General features: G+C 39.4%; 1 protein-coding gene across 1 annotated transcript in view; it reads left to right on the top strand.

The window, feature by feature from the left end:
- FTO (FTO alpha-ketoglutarate dependent dioxygenase) overlaps nucleotides 1–9,375 on the top strand; it is a 1,722,050-nt gene extending 1,712,675 nt beyond the window's left edge. Inside the window, exon 9 of the mRNA XM_086945188.1 lies at nucleotides 8,297–9,375. Coding sequence (XP_086801314.1) covers nucleotides 8,297–8,438 — 142 coding nt within the window. The 3' untranslated portion in view covers nucleotides 8,439–9,375. The remainder of the gene's footprint in view (nucleotides 1–8,296) is intronic.
- Nucleotides 9,376–23,976: the final 14,601 nt, after the last annotated feature.

The following is a 23,976-nucleotide window of genomic DNA, read 5'->3' on the forward strand; positions in this document are numbered from 1 at the left end:
ACCGTCATATTCGTTACCTAATCATTGAACCATTTACCAACCCCAAGAATCCACTTAGGGTTTATCCAGACATTTTTATGAAGAAACGTCTCCCTTGAACAGAGCTGCCTTGGACAATGAAGCAGAGCGTCAGTCTTCAAGAATCAGGCTTCTCTTAGCTCAGTCCTCGAGCTGCGCATAACAATGTCCCTATCTTCCGCCATTTTTATTCCGAGTCCGTCTGCGGGACGTGAGCGCGTGGCGTTAAGTGCCCCTCGCGCGCCCCCTCCCCTCGCCCAGCTGCACTTGCTGAAATCACCTCTGCATAATCGCCGAATGCAAAACACACCCTTGACTGTTTCTCTACCGTGCGGCTTATTAACGCAAACAGTTTAATATTTATGCTAAGAGGATTGTCAGTCGTAGCTCCCGCTCTTTAGCTCTTGTTTTAAATAAGTAATGAGAACAGTTAAACACATTACTCTTCATAGGGCCCCGAGGTCGGCTAATCTTATTATTTATGAAGTGATGTGCTACATTATAGTACTTAGTGCATGTTAACAGATGCTATTATCAGGGGCTGATGTGCGCCGCCCAAGATATATTGGGATGCTGTGTGTTAATACTGTCCTTGAAGTGTAATGAACGATGCATTGAGTGCACAGGATGTTGCAGTGGCAATTAAACACACTGCAACATGGGTGGAACGCTGAGGCGTGTTATTCCCCAGGGGACTTGGACGCCATTATTAACTTCCCGGAGGAGACATCGGTCAGCGGGGAAGTGTTTGTGTCTCAGAAAGTCAACCTGGATGCGACCGCCCTTGATCTCTTTAGTGCTCATGACTAGAAATCAGATTGTATCCTTGTCTTCGGTCATCAACTCGCTACCACTGGTAAGGTACGGTGGCTGAAGTGGGCGGGTGGATGGAAGTCCTGCTTTGCAGCATACATTCTCAGCTGTACTGCTCCATTGAATGTCTCCTGATGGAGGGAACATTTAGCATGCATCAACCCACCCTGCTTTTATTTCCATTACACTGGCATACCTCCATTTTGTCTAGATTGGATTGGCATACACTTACTGTGTCTCCTTCTCACTGACATGTAGGTTTCCTCTCCGTCCTACCTATTGCCAACCATTATATTTGGCAAAGCAATATCAAGGTGAGGGAGGGGAATTGTGGCAACACTCAGCATGTGAATTAGTGATAGAATCTTTTGCATCACGGATTCCCTTTCCGCTAATCCCCACTCTATCAGCAAGTCAGAGGTATTACACGATACACCTCATGTTGTACCTCTGTGAAGCACATTCTCACACTGGTGCAGTAGGCAACCTGGGGGGGGGGGGGGGGGGGGGGGGTTCTAATACTGCACTTGCGACAGCTTCTCATGCAAGTGAGGCTTTATACAAAAATAGTCTTGTATCTGTCACCAATCTAAAGCCGAATTTGGTTGGGACACAAGACCAGAGGTTTATAGATGAGGTGACGCAAATATCAGTTTGTTTTTAACCAGTTGCAAACTGAGCACTGCTTTACTCCCCAAGTCTCATGGCACCTATGATGGGCCAGTTATATTCACCCGCGCCCACATGAAAATGTCTCCCATTTTGAACGTGATTGTTGGTTGAGCTGTTAGCGTGAATAACCCCTTAAGTGACAGGCTTCAAAAAATGAACCACTTAAGCTCAGAACTACTGTTATGAACTCAGATTTGGGGTGTACTATCAAATGTCTGTAAAATGCTGTCTGTCCTTAGGATCTCAATTTCCCAAAGGGTGCAATTGAGCTTCAAGGAACCCTATGTTCAGAAGTTGGGCATCGAGCAGGCTTAGTCCTAGGTATTTAACCAAACATTAGACTTTCATAGCTTTTAGTGTAATTTATTTGTAGGCTCAGCAAATGAATGAAGTCCGAAGTAAAAAACAACAACAAAAACTTCATTTTAAAAATGGTGTTATGCACATACCAGCCACAGGCTTGCAAGTTTCATGCCTCGACCAACATTTGCGAACAGACACAGCAAATATGCTGTAGCAGGCTATGGTCCTTGCATTAAGAGTCAGGTAAGAGTTCAGCTTGATTCTGTGCCTAATATTCCTATTATTCCTAGGCTGAGCTGTGCTGTGGAATCTATCAAGTACTGTGCTGTAAAAAGAGGTAGTTTGCCTTTAAGGCATTCCAAGGTTTCTCTTTCATGATGAGTCTGCCCCTTTCAACAGTGTCCTTGGCCTCTAGGCATGTCATGCTGTAGTATGTGTCATTGTGCAGTGTTGAGAGCTGTGCTTTAGTCTAGTTGGTTTGTAAAGGTAGTGGGTGGGTTGCAGTGTGTTCTAGGGAATGGAGGAGCAGAGCGTCGGGCAATGCGCTTTGGGAGAGCTGATAGCCTACTTAAGGAATTGGTATCCGTATTTTCCTTGCTTGTTAATGCTGGTGATTGTATTTTGGGGGGCAGAGGTTGGGGGTGCATCACTTGCACTAGATTCACCATATTCATTACTCAGAAGTGCTGAGACTTCAGCTAAGTCCCAGGGAAGGCACTGTTTCAAATATTCCTGTTCTAAGAAAAAAAAGACCAAATTGTCCGTGGTGAAGCGTGTCTTTGGTCACACTGACATTGGTTTGGCAGATTACTAAGCTTCGGCATGTTTTGGATGTGTGGCAGATGCTGTAAATGTACTCAATCCGCGAGAGGATCTTTAAAGGAGTAACTCAATGTTTGGTATATTTAGCCCAATTAATTAAGGATCCGAAGCCTTAAGTAGTAACGCTGAGCCTCTGGATCGCCAATTGACTTGAAAAGACAGTTTCTGGTTCCAGTCTTCCTCTGTGGGTTTAACGTCTTTCTACTTCAGCATTCTGCTGCTTGAGGCGCAGTATGTTTCAATGAGGGACCTCTGAGGTACTTCAGTTTGAGGGCCACCCATTAAGTTAATCTAGCATTATCTGCTTCAGCTGGATAGCAATCGGACATCACTTTTTCTGTTGTTTCAGAGTCTATAAAATATAGATGATTGCTAGAATCATTGTGGTAGAAATATGAGTTGCTTATGTTTCTATTTATAGTCATAGCTGTAGGATGTTGATGTAAGATCAGCCATTACTTTGGCACATAATAGAAGTGTAAGAGCTGCGACTTCGAAGTGGGACAAAGAGGTGATGGGTGGACTACCTGCCGGAAAAAATGTACTCTGTTAGTCGTCGCATTATGTCCCCCTCGCATTCGTTAAAACCGTGTATGTATCTATCATGTAGTGCATAGGTTCAATTTCTATCCCACATGGGGGAAGTGCTGATATTATTTAAAGAAAGACCAAAGAAAGAGCATCCTTTTTTGAAAAGGGCAAATGTGGTTGTGTTTTTCAAGGATTGACCCTGCATAAAAGTGTTAGGTCTGTTATAAGGAAGTTTTACTCTGTATAAAAACGTACTCTACCCAAATGTTGCAAGAGGAGAAGCAAGTAACTATTAGCCGCAGACCTTTATTGCCATGCTATACTGTATTTTACAATTCTGTCGATTAGAGTATTTATACAGTGTGTACAGGACATCTTACATATGGAAAACTAATGTTAAAATGGATATCAATGCATTTATCGACAAAAATGTACTATCATCCTTATTATTAGAATCACCCTTTCTGAACTTCATATGTACCTCAACACGCAAGTACGTGGTCAGGCAGGCCCTGCATCCCTGGCCCGGGATAACTGATTGATGGGTCACAGTTGGGAGGTTGTACAGCTGGCAGGCAAACACTTAGGCAAGGAACTTTTGATCAATTATATTTTTGAGGGCAGAAGTTGGGGGTGGATAGCTACCACTAGATCCACCATACACATTACTGTGACTTCAGATAACTCACAGGCAAGGCACAGTTACAAATATTCCTGTTCCTGTTCTAAGATAACAAAGACCAAATTCTCTGTGGTGAAATGTGGTGTTGGTCACAGTGACATCGGCTAGGAGGATTGTTAAGCTTTGGCCTATTTTGGATATGTGGCATACTCAGGCCACCAGAGGATCTTTAAAGGAGTAACTCAATGTTTCGTAGATTTAGCCCAATTCATTAAGGATCAGAAGCCTTAAGTGATGACACTGAGCCCCTGGATCACCAGTTTCCTTGAGCAACAATGTCACAAGTATTTGCTTAAACTTAGGGGCACTTTACCACCATCCAAGAAGGCATTGGCAACATGACAAAGCAGGATCTCCCATCAGTTTGACTCTATAGCTATTGATGCACTGATCATCTTTCAGATACTCACAGCAAATGATTCTATAATATAATTCCTGGCAGATTTTCTGAGATTTTGTATCTCTGACATCATTGGCATCACCAATCATAGGGCAGTCTGATCACTTAAAGATCTTAGGTGGCAATATTAGTCAACCATAGCGACTTACATCACGTGGGACAATTCAGGAGGACTCGGCAATATCTTACTAAATACACCCTAATTTTATTAGTGGTTGAAGGATAGAACCACTCATCTTTCTGGGGTTCCCAGCACCACCCGCCATTCTTGACCTGGTCAGTCAAATATGCATTTTGCCTCTTTGGCATATCTTTAGAAAAGGAACATAGAAGACATTTGGTACTTCAGACACCAACCAGTATCTAGCCTTGTCGAGTAAGTTTTTAGGTCTTGTGTTAGCCAAGACCCGTTGATTTTACTAAATGTATGTGCACGATACACTTAAAGGCTTTCAGCCAACTCTCTTCATCCATTTGTGTGTAATTGTGACAGTTGCATCTTTCTTTTGGTCACAACAGGAATCAGCATATGGCAGTGAATCAATCCACATCAGCTATTGGCTAACTACATTGTGAATGGTAATATTCTGCTCTTCCACAGGGAGTACATCCACACACTTAGTAGTTTCCTTTAGTGTCAGTTACCTCAATGGCTTTATGAGCCATTTTATTTTTGCTTTATTGATGAGGGCCTATTTGCTTCCCCAAGAATAACGTTTTTCAAAAACCATTACTAAACAAGCATTGACAAAACCAAAAGGCTGGCAGAAGGCTGCCAAAGCAGACCTATTGGCTTTGGCAGTGCTTGTTTCTAAGTACTTCTATGTTTGACAGATACAAATATCAGACACCTAGTGACCAAGACAGATGACCGATACTTAATATATAGAGAAATTAAGTGTTTTTCCCAGGATTGCATAATTTGACTAAGCGGGGAAGATTAATGGGACTGGGATATGAAGAACTGAGTCAAATGACATACCCTGTTTTTGCACAGAATCTGTGATGTGACTGAAACATTATTGCACTGCTCCATATGTGCAAATTCGCTCAGCCCAAAATGACTATGCCCAAGAATTTGTAGCAATCCTCTGTAATTCCTTGTGGATGGTGGAATGTATGTCTGCAGTGGACAGCAGACCTCTATCCTTTCTTTTGCAAAATGTAATTAATAGACTCTGGGCCTGATTTAGATTGTGGCATCTGCTGAAATATAAATATCATAGGATATAATAGGATTTATATTTAGGCAGACTGGATATCCGTCACCGGTGTGAGAGAGTAACACGTCCGCCACAAGCTAAATCTGGCCCTCAGTCCCTTAATGGGACAGAGTCTGCATTAAAAACAAGCATATGATAAGCCAACAGGTCTTGCCTTTTGATATGGACAGTATTTGGTAACAGTTGGGTATTAAAGCAATATTTTGGGCTACACCAACATGGAAGCTGATAGTAGATCCCTTTTGTTAGAAATTTCTTACATTTTAGCCCGATATCAAAATGAATTAAAACTTCGTATAATGGCTGAGCATTATCCAATTATTGATTTTACATCTTTTTTGTAATTTGTATGTAATGTTTTTTAATACACACTGCACTTTTATGGTCAGACAACCGAAATAAAGTTATTGATTGATTGGTTTCTCGATCTTCCTGCTGAGATGTTTTAATTTATTGTTTTATGTCATGTTGCATTTGTATAGCCCCAATTTGCAATTACTATGTCCTGTACCTTTATCTGGGTGACCATTCTTGTGTTCTTGGAGTTTCCAGTGCAGACTATTGTTTGGGCCATCCTGTAATAATATGGTTAGGTGATGTTTTCTATTTCAATACTAGTGTGTTTTCTATTCAATAAGGTGTTGCTGCATTGCTGTGGTGTCAGGAGGTGTGGCCAGAGGGTTTTACCCTGTTCAAATGTATTCCTTAAATTGTTAAAATGGTTCTCTCTGTGGATGTTTGTGTCGTTTGACTGTGTTTGTGTGGTGTATCATGTCTGCATGTCCAACAATCCGGCATATCTATGTTGCATTGAATCTATGTATGGTGTTCTGTCTGTGTGTTGTGTTGGATGATTGCATAATTGTATTTTAGGTGCAAGCTCAGTTAGAAACCTTTTTGTTGCAAGCACAGTTGGAAGCCTTGTGATAACCTACCATTCAACAAACCTCAGCTGAATATGTAAGAAGTGGAAAGATTATATCTAGGGCCCCCAGTTTTTACTGATTTTTAAAGATAAATGCAGACGGATGATGATGTGTTTCCTGTCTGTATTTATTTTAAAAATCACAAAATACAGTAAATTGTGCTTCTTATAAGTAACTCTCCTTGCTGTTCTTCATGATTTCTAGGTCAACAGCTGAGCAGGTAGACAGCATAGGGAAGTAAAAAATAGGAGGGGATTTCCTTAAATACAGACATATCTTAACATATATTTGTATATAATGCTAATACTTCCTTTGGCTGTAATGTTCACTATAATTGGCTGCTTAATTTGCTAAAACGCGACAGGCATCAAGGTATGAGTTCAAGTTAATCAGTAAAAAAAATGCGGAAGCATACCATTTTATGACTCCATTTATTCTCAAAATAAATATGGATAAATACCAATAAGATGGACAAAAAAGAAATATGGATAAATACAGACAGAAATGTTAAAAAAATAAAACCGGGAGCCCTAATTATATCTAATCGCTTTGAGGTCCCAATTAGGCGAACTGACTTCCGTTCTGTATGTAAGGTTAAAACAGTACTTCATGTCGCATGGGGTACAAAGGCAGTCATGGACTTTCTTTTTAGGAACAATTCTATCTCATACTTTAGTCCGTTTGGCTCAACTGAATTAAATTAACACTGAGTCCAACAAAGCAGTTTCATAGAAAACCACAATTGCAAAAGGTGTTGCTAAGGACATTACTTCATCTGGCAGCCCCACTAATGATAGGAGCCAACAGGGTAATAATTATCTGCAACATGCATTAATTAAAAAATAATAGAAAATACCCCAGTCATAAGGCTATTTTGACATGCCTGGAAAGAAGCCTGCTTGTTTCACTTCCATGTACTAAGTGCTTTAATGCTTCCCTGTTAGACTGCTAAGTAGCCTTGCTGTCTTTTCTGTAGCGCATTACTGCTTCTATGTTAATATATTATTTCTAACTCTGGAATAATTAAACTTTATTGGTTTGGATAAGAAATCCATTTAATAAAAAAACCATCATTTTGACATTATTTTATTTAATCAAAGCCACCACCCTCTTTTATTTTGTTGTAATGCGCCATTTAGGAAAGGTAGCAGTTATTAATCTTTATTTGCATGCTCCTTTAAAACATCTCTATTGATTGTGTCTTTGTGCTACACAGAGAGATATTCATGTAAATCTCTGGAAGCTAGAAAGGCACTTCTGCTCCTGTAATATTGTTTAATCTATCCCTGGACCCTAATTCAGCAAATTCAGTTGAACCTCTCTCAATAATATAGTAATATGTTGAAATCCACAAACATTTAAATCTGATAATGGCTTAATCACATGCCTTAAGTACCCCTGTAGATAATGAAAAAATAATTCACCATAAAAGCTCCAGTAACTGAATTTTATTTATGATTGACTTTCTAGGAAATCCCTCCCGCCTGTCTCCCCACAGCACAGAGGTTGGCATGAAAAACACAGCCTAAGCACCTGACAGTCTGTGGAATATGTACCGTTTGTCTATTTTTTGTGAATATGTTTGCTTAGTGCAGGGTTTTCACGCTAAATACCTAATCACAAAATGGCTACTGAATTACAGTGCACAAAAAAAGGCGCACAAAATAGCTCCTACTCACAGGAGCTACTCTCACAAGTCGTTTATACACACTTACTTATTTTTATTTATAATTGGAGACTCCCTTTGGCATCCCAACATATTTCCATTCTACAGCCACTCTACTCCCACCGAGCATTTTGTGCAGTACAATGCTTGTGTGCCTAAATTTGTGTCGCATCAAAAGTAGTGTATGTATGCAAGGAATGGAATTTATCTCAAGTCAATTTTTGATTTCATTCTTTTCAGGTGCCGGTCTCAAATAGCCAGAAATTTACCAGCCGACCAGAAGCCTGTGTGCCATCCTTATTGGAGGGAAGATGATGCCAGCATGCCTCTACCTTTTGACTTGGAGAACATCATTTCAGAACTTGAACACCTAATTAAATGAAGCCCTGGAAAAACATATAATTGCCATTTGCAAACCTAATACGAGCATTTGCAGAAAGATTATTTTCTAATTTAGGGGTTGTTTCTTTCCTGTGCGATTTATATTATCTTTGATTTTCTTGAGTCCCCTGTGTCTTCCCCTGTGTCTATATGAATTTGGTCTTCTGAGAACATTTGTTAATGTTTAAGATTCATCAGTGCTTTAAATGGGTAGGTACTGTCAGGTACTGCGTACCTGCACTTCTTGAATTATAAAGGGACAACAGTACCCGCATTTCTCAGCACTGGTGCGAAACTGTTAATGGGTGAGCAAACAGGTATGAGTTAATGTTTACCAGCACTTCCGTATTTACAGCCATGTCCTGCTTTAGGCGTACTAGGGCATATTGGTCCAACAGGAAAATAGTGAAGCATTGCTGTCACACATTGTTCTTAAATTGGTACTCATAGAGATAACTAAATTGGAGTAGCTTTTCCATATTAATGTGCATATTACTCCTCCTGAATGCAAAATAAATGGGTTGAGATAAAAGGGGGATGAGAAGGGTGGGTTCCCTTTGGTTTTTATTGTGGATGTACTTTGTGAGAAACATGTTTTATTGTGAGTGTAATTTCTTTCCTCTTTCAATATGCCATTCAATTGTCCCCCATAATTCCACAATGTTCCTGTCAAAGATGTACCCTAAATGTATAACCATTGCAGTGTGGTAGAAATGTTGGTCACTGCACACAAGTCCTTGGCAGTATTGAATAGGACATTGAGTTCAGAATTAGGCTGCAGTACTTGCTTTGCTGCCTGCATTTAGCACAGCAGCCGCCTTCTATTTTGCATGATTCGATGCATTTTAATCCTGGCTTTCATGTAGAAAAACAGGATCCCTTGACAAACTCAATTTGTTTGTGGTCTATTTTCTAATAAAATATGCTGAAAGATTCAATTATTTATAGCTGCTTTATGAATCCATTGAAGAACCTCTGTACATTCCTGGAGATAAAGTTTGGATGTTGAAATGTTTTCGTGTTCTCAGACTTGGTGAAATGAATGGAGCATAACCAAGCTACTCCCTCGCTGATAATTGGACGAGTTCTGCTCTCAAATAAAACAAGCATTGGTGAAAGTAATAGGTCTGGCCTTAATGAACACAATAGGAAAATATAATTCTTTTTGGCTCAAATAAAAGATACTATGTGCTTCAGGCTAGTGTAACTGGAAGACACAGGCAAAACAAACAAGTATTACAAAGATTTAAAATAAAAAGCGTAAATAAGCGAAAGAAAAAACATTGCCAGAATAAAGTACTAGCCTCCTAGTCCAGGCAGTTAAGTTAAATACTTTTTAGGTAGATGTGCAAATGTGATTAGAAAATTGCTGTCGCTCACATAATGTCTGAAGTGGGTTGTCCCATTGTCCATGCTGCATGCTGTAGTTGGTAGAAATGAAAGGTGAATGGCAATTGAACTGACCAATTAATGAAGGGTGCTTGCTCAAAGACCCTTGACGCTTGTAAACATTATTTATTTCTATTTCCACATGGCTGATAAAATTGCTACATCTGTTTCTAGATCAGATATAAAAGATGGATATAGCATCTAGAAAAGTCTGACATCTAGTCGTAAGCATTCACGCATTGACATTGCTGTTCTATTCTAGAGTGTGCCATGCCGTGGCCCTATTGGTTTGTGAAGTAACGTTGGGGTGGGGAGAATGGAAGGCAGTGTCAATGAATTCTATATACAATAATTGCATCTTTCAAACTTTCTACACTACCAATTTTTAAAAAGTCTCTTGTGCTTAATTTGTTTTGTTCTTATTTTATTTTATTTTTTTATTTTATTTTGATGTAGCACAGGTATGGCTTCAAGAAGTGGACATGAAATGTTGATGTATTTCATCACAATATGAACAGGGCGATTACCTTTGTCATCTTTGACTTATGTCACTACTATGAACAAACTAAGTTACGGAAATGACAGGGACTAGGCTGATATGAAAATCAAAAACTATTTATTTTTGCTCATGACATTCATTTTGACTTCGATATATCCCTTTTTAGTATAATTTAATTTAAAGGTAGTCCTCTGATTTAGACATTATTATTTCAAATTAATGAAGATTGAAAGGGCTCAACTAGACCAGTAAGAGCCATATTTAAAATATTTGGCAACGTTGGAAAAAAATACGGCACATTTATGTGCACTGCTTTTGCTGCCTAAATTGTTAAGAATGCAAAATTCAGACTGTATTGCAGATATATTTGCACCAGGGCAAAAATCTGAGGAGTGCAATTGCGAAATGTTAAGTGATGCACAATTTGCTAATAAATAACTTTTAATATGTGACAGAAGTTTAAAAAAACAATCAAATTCATAAATAACTTAAAACTAGAATTCATTGATTTCTCACTATAGTTGCCATTTTTCCATTAAGAATGGAATAGAGGGATTTTTATGTGAATCTAGTCCTGCCATCTTAGACATTTGAACACTGATGAAAATATATATATATTTTAAACTTTTTACTGTATAAACTGGGTACCAGTAGCAAAGTACCCTAGCTCTAAATTTGTCCTAATGCAAATTTGCTCCATTCCTTATTATGCACATATCAGAAATGGTGTCTATTTAAAAAAAAAAATCCTTAGCAGTGCAAAAAGCCCCTTCAGTATGGCCCCAGATAAAATTAACGGAATGCTAAAAAAAAAAAGTTGTCATCCAAAGGACAAACACAACACAAATGTGAGCGATAGCGGTATACAACAAACTATCCAAAACTAAAGTGCTGGTTGTTATCTGGAAAAATTGAATAACATGCATAAAATATATCCTCACATGAATTTAGAGAATCATTGCAATCAGTTGCCAAAACTTCATAAGGTTTTCCAGACTTTCCTGATGCCTGCCAACAGAGAGACACTTAGGGCCCAATTCCAAACTTCGAAGTGCAACAAAAATATTATTTTGTAAGGTGCAAAATGACATTGCTGACTCACAGAACCAGCTACCTTTCTTTCAGTGTAACGCCCTAAATGCGATGGGCCTGCCTAAATATCGATTATGTGATTACCATGGAACAGGAAGGGAAGAAAAAACAATGTGGATTGGTATGGATATTTTTGCAAAATCGATTGTAAGCCTTCCCTAACCAGGGGGAGTTGTGGTTAGGATGCTTAGCTGATTATGCAAATGATAATGCAGAAGGATTATAAGGCTGGATCATATTTCTCTTAGCAAAGCTTCTCATACTCCTATACAAACGTATCTAGGGCAGCTAAGAACATTGCGCTGCCTTTGAGGATGGTTCTGCATCCCTCACCTCAGTGTTTTTGCTTGTCTATTTTCTTTTTGTGGGAGTTGAACGAAGAGAGCTCGCTTTGTGTCTATTCTCTTGCTTTTTTGGAAGCTATTTTTTAAGAGAAGGGGACAGATGGTACTGTTTATATAGACCCTGCGAGGAATTTTCCAAAATGTGTTCTATAAGTAAAGTTGCTGCCATTGAGTTGGGCCATAGGAGGGCAAAGACAGTCCAAGGCCACATAGCACATGGCCAGCTAGCGCTTGGTCGACCATGCTTGGCTTCCAACCTTTATTCATCATGTAGCTTCCATGGTGTCAGCAAAAGAAAAATGACTGATTAGGAGTGGGGAAGAAGCAAAGCTGGGACAGGTGTGCCTCTCTAGCTATCTTTACTGTTTGTTAAATATGTATGTCATCATTTCTCAGACATTCTCTAGAGCACACCCATAGCCTTAAGCGCTCTGTAGAGAATCATGCTCCTGGTGTTGACAAAGCAAGGGTGGACCAAACGACATCAGATTTTTGTGGAGCCCATGTGATCAATTGTTGTTTTTATCTCATGCATTTTCTCCAACCTACTACAAGGCATATCTCTAAGATGGTTTGGCCTAAGGGAGTCTGTTTTTCTTCCAGCTGTTTGCTCATCTCTACCCTGTGCAGGTTCTGTTGAATAGCCGCCGCTCTCCTCGCAGCAGGTGCCTCGACACGCGAGGGCCAACTCCAGGTGGATGCAAAGTACCACGAAAGAAAGAGACGCCAAGCACTCCAGGCAAGTTGATTTCTCAGTTTTTTTTATTTTACAAGTAACCCATAGTGAAAATAGATTGACAGACGTGTTTCGGCCTCCTGGCCTTCGTCGATGTCAGTTTATAAAAGTGAACGATCCCCTTATAAATCGCCATTCTATTGGTCAGCAGCACATTTTACATAACATTAAAAAAGGACTTAGCTGGCCCATTATTTAATCTGGTAAACATCGCAGCCATCTGAAAATGCATACTGTGCGATTTAGTAATCAAATGCATTCATTACATTTCCCAAATTCATCAAAAGGACAGACCATTACTATCGGGATTCGACAGCCAAGTAGATACAAAATAAATATACATTTGACATTAAAATGGTTGGAAGCAACTTTTTGAAATTACCATCGCGCTATAGGGGCTTCATATGCTTTCCTCTATTGTGGCCCCTCAGTCTATTTACCCCGTAATGCACTTTCAAACCTGTAAAAAAATCAATTGATATTGTAAGGGAAAATCATTTAACATTCTTCTCTGTCGATGTTAATACATGTTCTCTTTTGCGGCCATCTTTCAGGTGTACTTCAAACAGTGGAGATTGGTGATATTGTAAGCAATGTAGTCCCTTGCTTTTCCTGAAAAGGGGACCCTCTTGTACAGGAGACTGATGCGTTTTGCAGTAGAATACTAAATAGATCTAATGCACCAACATGTCATTCGGTGCTCTCTCAGACAGCATGAATCTGCCACCTTAAATAAACATATGGCTTCTCTGTATTATTTCTCCTTATAGATTCCAATTTGCTGATGGCTCCCATCATGTGATGCTTATATATTTAATTCAAAACATGAAGCAATGGGCATACTATCTCTACTCTATATTATCTCCTGAATGTGATCTTCCTTATCCTATTCCAACTTAATATCTTCTGGTGCCTGTTGCTATTGTACTCTGTTACCTCTCTACACATATGGGGACCCTGTCTCTATTGCTGGTCCTAGTTCTACGCCTGAGAATCTCCAAATAGGGTTCATGGTTTGTCCCTAGTGGGGTCCCTGTCTGGGTTCATCCTATGTGTACCCATAATTCTTCTTGGGTGTTAAGTCCTACTGATACCTTGGTTCCCAATTTAATTATATACTTGGACTCTAATTGTCTCAGCGATCTTACTCGGTCTCCACCTCGCTCTCTGCGTTACCTGATCTAGACAGAAAATTCTCAGTCTGTCACTTTTGCTCTGATTATATTCTGTGAAGTGTCTCTCTACTGGATAGGTGTTGTCCCCATTAGTGATTGCCCTTGCATGTTCTAGGACCCACTTCTTTGCAGCATTCACTGTTCTGCCCTTGTATAGTTACCCACATGGGCAAACTAAGCCATAGACTACGATGTCTGTGTTACAATTGAGTAGTTTCTTGATTCTAGATTTTTCTCTTCTACCAGGGACTTCATAATCCTTCACTTTAGTGCTGTGTTTGTACACTTTGCATTTAGTGCAAGGATAATAGCTCACAATATCACGTTCTAGAATTCCGTCCCGAGTTTCAGGACAGAGCGAACCAAAAATCCACAGGAGCGAAGAGGTTGTTTCTTCACTCCAGCAAGGTACAGCCATCCCAGAACACAGAGACCAACTGAGGGTGCTAATACCCGTAAGGAGTGGAGAGACACGGAAGGACCACCTGGGTGTTCTTTCAGATAAGTCGAGGAAGAGCAATCCTGCAGAAGAGGCAAGAAAATAGCAGAGAGGTGAATAATTGGAGATAGTTGTTTATACAACATAAATATGTAATTCGCCTTGTATGCCACCCCAGACTTACCTTTAAAATGGCTTTGATGAGCTGAATACCACTCCTTGATACTTAGGCAATTTGGAGCTCGATTTCGTAGTACTTCGTATAGCGCACTATCTCCAGTGAGCAGGTTTCAAGACAGAAAAAAAAGTTCTGGATGGAGTAATAGAGGGCTCTTCGAAGACTCTTCAACAACAGAAAGTTGCAGGTTTCTTGATAGCGTTAAAATTAGTGACTGTCTCTCCCATAAAATGAAGCAATTCAACCAAGGGGTTATCTTTTGTAAACCGATATGAAGACAACATACGTCTTTCAAAAATAAATGGAAATGTTTCCGAACAAATTCAGTCCTTCAATTAATATCAGGGATTAACTCAGAATAGGATGACCACATCCTCTCGCAAAATAAGCACAGAGTACAATCCGACTCTATATTTCAGCTCAATAGTTCGTAAAAAAATAAATGCATGCACAAGAAAAGATTACCTGAGACTCATGAGCGTTTTCCGACTGAACTCTGAAATGGCAGAAAATGCGCGAAGGATGGCAACATAGTTATACCAAAACTGAGGTGTAGAAACTTGCGCCCCAAAAAAAATATAAATACAAGTTAAAAAAAAGACAGCCACGCCTTGGAATCCACGGCGGCAGAAAGCGGAGTCAGGAAAACAACCTGTGTTCGAGTAGAGAAGCTCGCGTCCTGCCGAACACGAGCAAGGCACAGGACGCGCTAGATATTGAAAGACAAACAGCTAAAAAGGCTGCCAACCAAAAGTTATACGGGGAGAGATGCAGGAGAACCAAAATCCGATCCAGGAAAAAGGCTTACACTAGCATAGGCACAGAACTCTCCAGAACCGAAGTCTTCCAGATTCTCACGAGTGAAGCAGAAAAAGGGGCGTGGTCCAAAACAAGAAGAGGAAGCCAAGCATCTGGTGCTAAGGCAAGTCAGCTGATCCCCAGCAAGGTATTCTGGGTAGGCATACAGGCTATGAACCTATTAAGGCATTCTGGGACTTGTAGTTGTTATGGTTTAGGAGACAAGGAAAGGGTGACAGAGGCCTGACGGCTAACACACAACTTCTGTCTTTTTTCAGAGGTTTCTCTACAAAATGACTATGCACTAACATGTCCTTAAGGGACACGCCTTTCCTGTGTGTTGTAGCTGGTCTTTCTGGTAGCATTTTTCCCAACGTCACATCTGTCTGGAGAATGCCCCAATGCTTTTTACTATCTTGCGGATTTGCCTAGAATTGTTCTAAAAAATCAGGATTTGTCTTACTTTATCATCTATGTCCCTTTCCCTTCTGTTTCTTTGCTTTGATATGAGTAAGTCCATCCTTTCATTCTTATGGACTTTTCTAGAAGCCTCTTTCAATGTTTTTCTGGAATACGGTGTAGCATTGTGTTGCCTGTCGTTGGTTTCCTGAAGAGCTTAGTGCATAACTTCCTATTGGCTACAAATACAGTGAGATCTAAGAACGGAACTTCTGTCCGGCTTATTTGGCTGGTAGATCTGACGTTCAGGGTATTATCGTTCAATGCTGCAATATATTTTTCTGCTCAGATTTTGTCCCTCACCATACAATAAAAAGATCATCAATGTATCTTGCCCATAGGGCTATTTTCTCCACCCATTTCTCATTATGTTCTGCCCAGGCTATGTGCTTTCCCCCCACCCATGAAAAGATTTGCTTAACTGGGGGTGAAGCATGTGCCCATTGCAGTTCCCTGTGTTTGCAAAAACAATTGCCCAGAAAAGATAGAGATATTGTTATTTAGACAGAAGGAGGTTAGTTTCAACATTATCTGATTGTGCTCTTGATACTTAGTGGCCTGCTTTTGAGAAAGTATTCTAAGGCTGCCAACCCTTTGTTATGATTAGTACATGTATAGGGCTGGCAATGTCCAATGTCTCTAACAGAAATTCATCTTTCCACTGAATACCCTCTATCAGCCTGATAAATTCAGTTGTGTTCTGTACATAGGAACTTAAGTCGTTGACCATAGGGAAAAGGAAGGAATCCACGTAGATCAAGGCCTTTTCCAATAAACTTTCTTTTGAAGATACGATGGGGTGCCCCAGTGGTCTGTCCATATCTTTGTGCACTTGCTCCACTCTTATATATCTGTGTTCCTCCTCTTCCAGGATGCCTTTCATTGTCTACTCAAGATCAGATGCTCAAATGCTTCTATGCTGGCATTGTACATGGTTCTTTTTATCCGCTGGTAGCTCTGCGTATCCCCTAACAGACTTTGCGCCTCTTCATAGTAGGACTATTTGTTGCGCAGAACCACATTCCCACCATTATCTGAGGGCATGATCACAAAGAAAATGTCATTCTTAAGGGAATTGATGGCTTCTGATTGATTTCTGGTGATAGTTGGTGCTGATCGAATGCCCTCAGATTGCTTATAGCATCTCATTTTGTTCAATTCCTGAATTATTGTCTCATGGAAGCAGTCAATTGTATCAAAGGGGGTGTTGGGGATGTACCTCGACTTAATTGCTTCCATCCATTTTAAAGTCAAATGTATATTTATTTTATATCAACTTGGCTGTTGAATCCCGATAGTAATGGTCTGTGCCTTTTGATGAATTTGGGAAATGTAATGAATGCATTTGATAGTAGATCACACAGTATGCATTTCTAGATTGCTGCGATATTTACCAGATTAAATAATGGGCCAGCTAAGTCCTTATTTAATGTTACGTAAAATGCACTGCTGACCAATAGAATGGCGATCTATAAGGGGGTCGTGCACTTTTACAAACTGACACTGACGAAGGCCAGGAGGCCGAAACACGTCTGTCAGTCTATTTTCACTATGGGTTACTTGTAAAATAAATAACTGAGAAATCAACATGCCTGTAGTGCTCAGCATTATACGTATATCCATGTGATCAAGGCCTCCTGAATGCCGGAACGCGTCATAGCGGTGGTGCGTGGTGTTAGAGATAATAAATAACCTTGCACTCAACTTTTGAGTCCGTGTTAGACTTTCCAGGCGGAATTTGGGAGTTTCAGGCGAAGATATATATATATATATATATATATATATATATATATATATATATATATATATATTTATTTATTTATATATATATATATATATATATATATATCACTGTTCACTTCCTTTGAGAAACCGGGACACTCAGACTGCGGTGCATCCAGGGTCAAAGGCACCCTGTCCGTATTCCGTTTCACCACACGCTCAGAACAGGCGTGGAATGCACTCGTAATCCAGTAGATATTCACCATTTAATCAAACCATCCAGCAGAGTTCATAGATATTCTTTATTCCAGCATGGAAAACAGTTCATGGAACCAAACCCCCAACGCGTTTCAGCGACAACTCGCCTTGGTCACGGGTGAGTGTTGTTTGGAAAATAAACCATTAAATAAAGTTTTCAAACCTTCTTGTGTCAACATAAAAAAAGGACAATGTGCACAAAGTAAACACAGCGGCCATCTTGGCATGGTAAACTCCTCATAGTAATGTGCCTAAATAACAGACATTAACATCCAAATGTCTAGTTCTCGTGTAAACATGCTAGCATATTGCATATTACCAACAGTAAATAACAACAGTATTTACTTGCATTGTGCTTGATAATCACAGCAGCATGATTATGTGATACCTTCATCTACTGTCCCAAGTGGGAAATTACGCAGCTGCCATGCACATAGGATATCAATGATGCAACACGAAGCGCATGAGTATAAATATTACGTTCTGGTGACAATGCAGATATCAGGCTATGTGCGTCTGCACCCAAGTGGGAGAAGATCAGCACACAAATTCTTAAAGGAAATTTTAAATTTATCCACAGATTCTCAAATCAATCGTAGTCAAAATAAACCAATGTCACAAAGACATGTCCTTGAGTCCCAAGTGGGAAATTATAATTTCCCACTTGGGAAGACATGTCCTTGAGTCCCAAGTGGGAAATTATAATTTCCCACTTGGGACTCAAGGACATGTCTTTGTGACATTGGTTTATTTTGACTACGATTGATTTGAGAATCTGTGGATAAATTTTAAATTTCCTTTAAGAATTTGTGTGCTGATCTTCTCCCACTTGGGTGCAGACGCACATAGCCTGATATCTGCATTGTCACCAGAACGTAATATTTATACTCATGCGCTTCGTGTTGCATCATTGATATTCTATGTGCATGGCAGCTGCGTAATTTCCCACTTGGGACAGTAGATGAAGGTATCACATAATCATGCTGCTGTGATTATCAAGCACAATGCAAGTAAATACTGTTGTTATTTACTGTTGGTAATATGCAATATGCTAGCATGTTTACACGAGAACTAGACATTTGGATGTTAATGTCTGTTATTTAGGCACATTACTATGAGGAGTTTACCATGCCAAGATGGCCGCTGTGTTTACTTTGTGCACATTGTCCTTTTTTTATGTTGACACAAGAAGGTTTGAAAACTTTATTTAATGGTTTATTTTCCAAACAACACTCACCCGTGACCAAGGCGAGTTGTCGCTGAAACGCGTTGGGGGTTTGGTTCCATGAACTGTTTTCCATGCTGGAATAAAGAATATCTATGAACTCTGCTGGATGGTTTGATTAAATGGTGAATATCTACTGGATTACAAGTGCATTCCACGCCTGTTCTGAGCGTGTGGTGAAACGGAATATATATATATATATATATATATATATATATATATATAATATATATATATATATATATATATATTCACCAAGCTTACACACTTCAGTAAGCACAAGCCAGATTTCGAAAAGTAGATTTATTTTCCTACATATTTATACATACATACGTAGACTTATTTCTTACCAACAAAATGTTTTAAGTAAACTTGTGGTATGTAGAGTAACCTAGAACTAAAGGTAACACCAACATCTTTAGGAACAGGGAGAGCTTCATATATCATGGCCATGTGTACCTAATTCAACAGACCACTGCGTATATAAATGACTGACCAGCTGTGCTTAATTTGAACCTGTGGGTGTGATCAGCACTTATTTTTGGGGACCAGCACTTCTATTTTCTCATTAAACTTTCAACCAGATCAAGAGAATAAAACACAAACCAACACTGAATAAAAGAGGAAGAGAAAGACGAATAACAGTGACAATGTGAGAACGCAAAGATGAGAAAGAGCCAGCAAGAGTGAGTTAACAAAGAAGGGAGTGTGTGGTGGTCAATGATAAAAACAGGCAAGACGTGGAATCAAGACTAGGCAACCTAGATATTTTGTATCCCCAATATTTATTGCAGGACTTTGGGCCCTAGAATTTATTCTTCTACAAATTAAGTAAGCACCGCTGACTGGTGTGTTGGTTCTCATGCTAAATAGGGGGATGTATGCAATTGTTATTTCCCTGCCACAAATATACTTGTTTCTCATGAAATATGCCCTACCTACCTGACAAATTTTCATTATCCTATGCCTCAGCGTGGTAATGTATGTATCTTGCAGAAAATTGACATATTTTGCAGTCTCTGTTAGAAACCGTTTTTTCTTTTCATTGTAGAAATCACTCTACAGATGTGCATGTTACACTGAGAGCCTAGTCTTCTGCTGAAATAACATTTTCGGCATTGTTACTTCAGTGGAATGTGAAGTCTTCTTTTTAAGGTATATGGTCTCAAAGATTTATTTATTTGTGAATGTATTTGAATTGCACTAGTCATGTCGCCAAAAAACCACTTTGGTGCCCAAAGGATGAACTCAGAAAGTAACACACCATATAATGCTAATGGATATGCTGCAGTTAAAAAATACATCATTAAGCACAGCGACAAAATTAAGGTAATTACTTGAATTTTCTTTGATTTGTTTCAAATAAACCTATTAATTTTAATAATTTATTTGTTAGCTCCAGACCTATCAACACAGTAAAACAGGAACAATAAAACATTACCAACTAATACAAAGAATTCAATATTAAACAAATACAATCATTAAAACAAGTTACCTCATTCAACAACGAATTTCATACTGAACAAATGTCATTCTTGTATGCCACATACCGCAAATACCACACGCACATTGTAGTCTTTTTTTTATAAATTCTCACAGCCGCCCTCCGCTGTAAGATTTCCAAGAGCCAGCATAGGGTGAGTAATCCATTTGTGTCTTGATTTTACATAGGCCTTTTCAGAAAAATTAAGCATGTTCTTTGTTCTCTTGCAAACAATTAAAAGCCGGGCACAGAGCAGAACTTTACTTGTAGGTTGTGCATTTGGAATTAAAGGTTGCCAACAGAATACAATATCAAAATTTAATGAACAAAGCCTTTTTTGTGGGGCAATTAATATAGTCGAGAAAAGCCTCAAATAATAATTCCATATTTGTAAAGTGCGAACTTATCAACCCTAAGGGTATCCAGGCGCTGGGGCCCATTGAGGAGATTAAGTGACCTATTACCCAAAGTCACTTGATGCTGAGCTGAGTTGCTGCCGGACATCGAACCGTGAGCCCTGCAATTCGGAGTCAGCCAGTCTGGCTGTTGCACCACACCTCTCCAAAACTGCAAGTCTCCCTTGAATCTTAAGAAGATCTCGTTATGGCTACTATGACAATGACAGTGCTAGCCAATCACCCAGCACAGCCTCCAAATATGTCGTCTTTAATATTTTAAAACTATCTTGTGGGATCAATGTAGGGTCCGACCAATAATTACCCAATTCTACAGCACACAAACTTGTTTTTACATAAACGAACCATGTGATTTTAAGAGCAGCATGTCTGTTCATTACATCTTTTAATGCTTGTCTGTAGGAGTTTATTTCTTCTACCATCCACATTTTAATCCAATATAGGAGTGGCTTCAGGTTAGCAATGAAAGAGATATGTTTTAGAGCACAATCCAGTCTGAAGGGGATTGTTGGAGCAGTCAGAATAGTGATTTAATGCATTTATTTTCACTCTTAGATATGCTGCAACTTTACCATGACCCCAAAGCTCTGAGCCAGAAAGGATTGAACTTCAATAATAGCCTTCACCCTGTAGATTTCTGTAGCATATGAAATAAAAAAAATCAATAGATGACCAACTGGCAAATTTAAGTATGGCATATGTTCTATGGTTCAAGAGTAGTTCACGTTTGGCTAACTGGGACGACCAACAATGAGAATCAGAGAGTCTAATTCACAGGTTGACAAAATTATGGACCCTTCCAAGAAAAAAAACGTTTGTGCTGATCAAGCTCATAAACAAACCTACATGGATAAAATACTATACATTTTGATTTGAAGACAATGATTTCAAGCCTAAGTTCAGCACAGAATAAAAAAACACCAAAATTGTTTTAAGACCCATTGGGGGTTTAGATAGCTGTAGTGTGTCACCTTCGAATAGAAATGCAGGAACCTTTTTTCAGTAATGCAGAGAGAATCATTTGCGCAGTTTAGCATGAAGTCAACATATCTACTCATAAATAACGACAAAAGTGTTGGGGCAAGGACGCAGCCCTACGTGTTCCCGCTATTGATTTTTATTCTCTAAGTTAATAATACATTCACTGTCCACTGAACCTGGGCAATATTTCAGTGTATAGTGGTATTATTATGTGAAGTAAATTTGCTGGAACTCCTAGATGAATGAGCACTTCCCATAGGTTGAATTTCGAGATAGGGTTGAATGTAGCGCTAAGATCTGCAAAGGCGATATAAAAATGACCAGGGTTTATGTCACTAATTTTCTATTTAATCAACAGGAAACGAAAGACATGATCTACAGCATGTACCTTTGACCTAACCCCCACCTGAAACTGGGACAGTACCTGATTGTATTAATATATTTAACCTATATTTTAGATTCGGACTAGGACAAGAACAAGGGACTTTGTCCAGACCAGGTGCATTGCAAGGTTTTTTGGCCTGAATGGCCTTCACTGTGTCAGTTAAAAAAAAGAGACTATAATAGTAGCATCTTCATTAGTAAACCCAAAGTTCCTGGATCAAGAAAAAAATGTTTGAGAATCTTGAGGAGATACCCCATACAGCTCAGTAAAGTACAATACCCACTTACATAGCTGTGTATGTACATCAGGCTTCATTGTTTAATTTCCTTCACCATGTAATGTGATACGCCAGAAAGCTTTAAAATTGTGAACTTGGGCGGTTTTCAGCAAATCTTCCAAACCCTGTTTTTTTCCCTCTCTTTCAGTTTGTTTTTGAATCGCTTTGTAATCTGCCATTGCTCTAGTTATTTCCATCTTGTCACCCTTTTTGGCTGCAAGAAATAAATACTTTTTTTGCTATTCTGCATTTGATGTTAAGCCATCCCTTAGATTTGTGGATGGAATGGTCTGGCCTAAAATCCCCAGCAAAGGGATGCTTCATCAAATGGTCATAAATGCTTTCATGGGCCTCCAGTGGAGGAGTGTGGCTCACTGATTAGAGCGGCAGACCCTGATGCAGAGGTCTGGCCCGGGACCAGGGTTCAATTCCCGACGCGGCAGGGTCCTGAGCCCAATAATGTCCACGGACTCGATAATTCTCGCCTCGGTGCCTACTCTAATCATGGGGTCCCACGCTGCAACTCTGGGCAATAGCTTGCTTAATCTCCACTACGGCGGCCCACCCGCTGCGGGATGCCTGACTTTCACCTTGGGGATGCCCAGTAGGGGTTATCTCACAGGGAAAAAGCCAGGATGGGTTCCCAAGGCAAGCGCCTTGATGCCTTCGGGTGATACGTGTGCTGTATAAGTCGCAATAAATACATACATACTCCATAAGTAGAGGAATTGGGGTTATGGATAGAAGCAAAAACGCTCCAGTACTGGGATAAAGGTTTTGTATATGCCAGTTTCATTCTTGAGTGAAGAAATCAATTTCATCCATTAGTAATCCTACAATTAGTGTATTGTTTTGTAATTGCATTTATATAGTGCTTACTACCCATGATGAGGCGTCAAAGCGCTATTCGGCAAGTAGCATGCCACTGTGAAACCCAAAAAGGATTAGTGGTGAATTAGTATAGTGAAATATGAAATTAATTTGAGAGTTGGATGTGTTATTCTGTTCTTTAGATTGAGATGGATAGTGGAGGGGTAGAAGAGGAAAAGGTTTGCATTTATGTAGCACTTGCTTCTCCTGACGAGGTGTTGAAGCATTTTTCGGTGAGTAGCATGCTACTCAGGAACCAGAAAAGGCTTAGTGGTGAATTAGTCTAGGGAATTATGAAATTAATTTGAGCGGTGAACATTTTAGTCTGTTATTTGGATTGAAAAGGATAGTGGAGGGATGGAAGAGGGAAGGGTTTGCATTTATAAAGCGCTTGCTCCCCTGGTGAGGTGTTGTAGCACCTTTCAGTGAGTAGCAGGCTACTCTGGAACCCAAAAAGGATTAGTGGTGAATTAGTGTAGGAAAATATGAAATTAATTTGATTTGAGCAGTAGACATATTAGTTTGTTGTTTGGATTGTAAAAGGAATAGTAGAGGGATAGAAGAAGGAAGGGTCTAGAAATGTAATTGATATAGCAAAGAGAGTCAGCACCAGAATTAAGAGTGTGCTTTGTCTTTAAATAAATCAGCTTTTAATGTTAATATCAATGGTTCATGATCACTCTCTAGTCTACAGAGTACTACCATATCCATAATTTTTCCAAATTCAAAAGTCCAGCATGAAAATGTCAATAGTACTACTGAAGATGCCTATTTTAAAAGTGTAAGAAGCAAGGATATCAGATGGTAAGTTAA

This window comes from Lissotriton vulgaris, chromosome 12 (genome assembly GCF_964263255.1).
Source record: "Lissotriton vulgaris chromosome 12, aLisVul1.2, whole genome shotgun sequence".
Lineage (NCBI taxonomy): Eukaryota > Metazoa > Chordata > Amphibia > Caudata > Salamandridae > Lissotriton > Lissotriton vulgaris.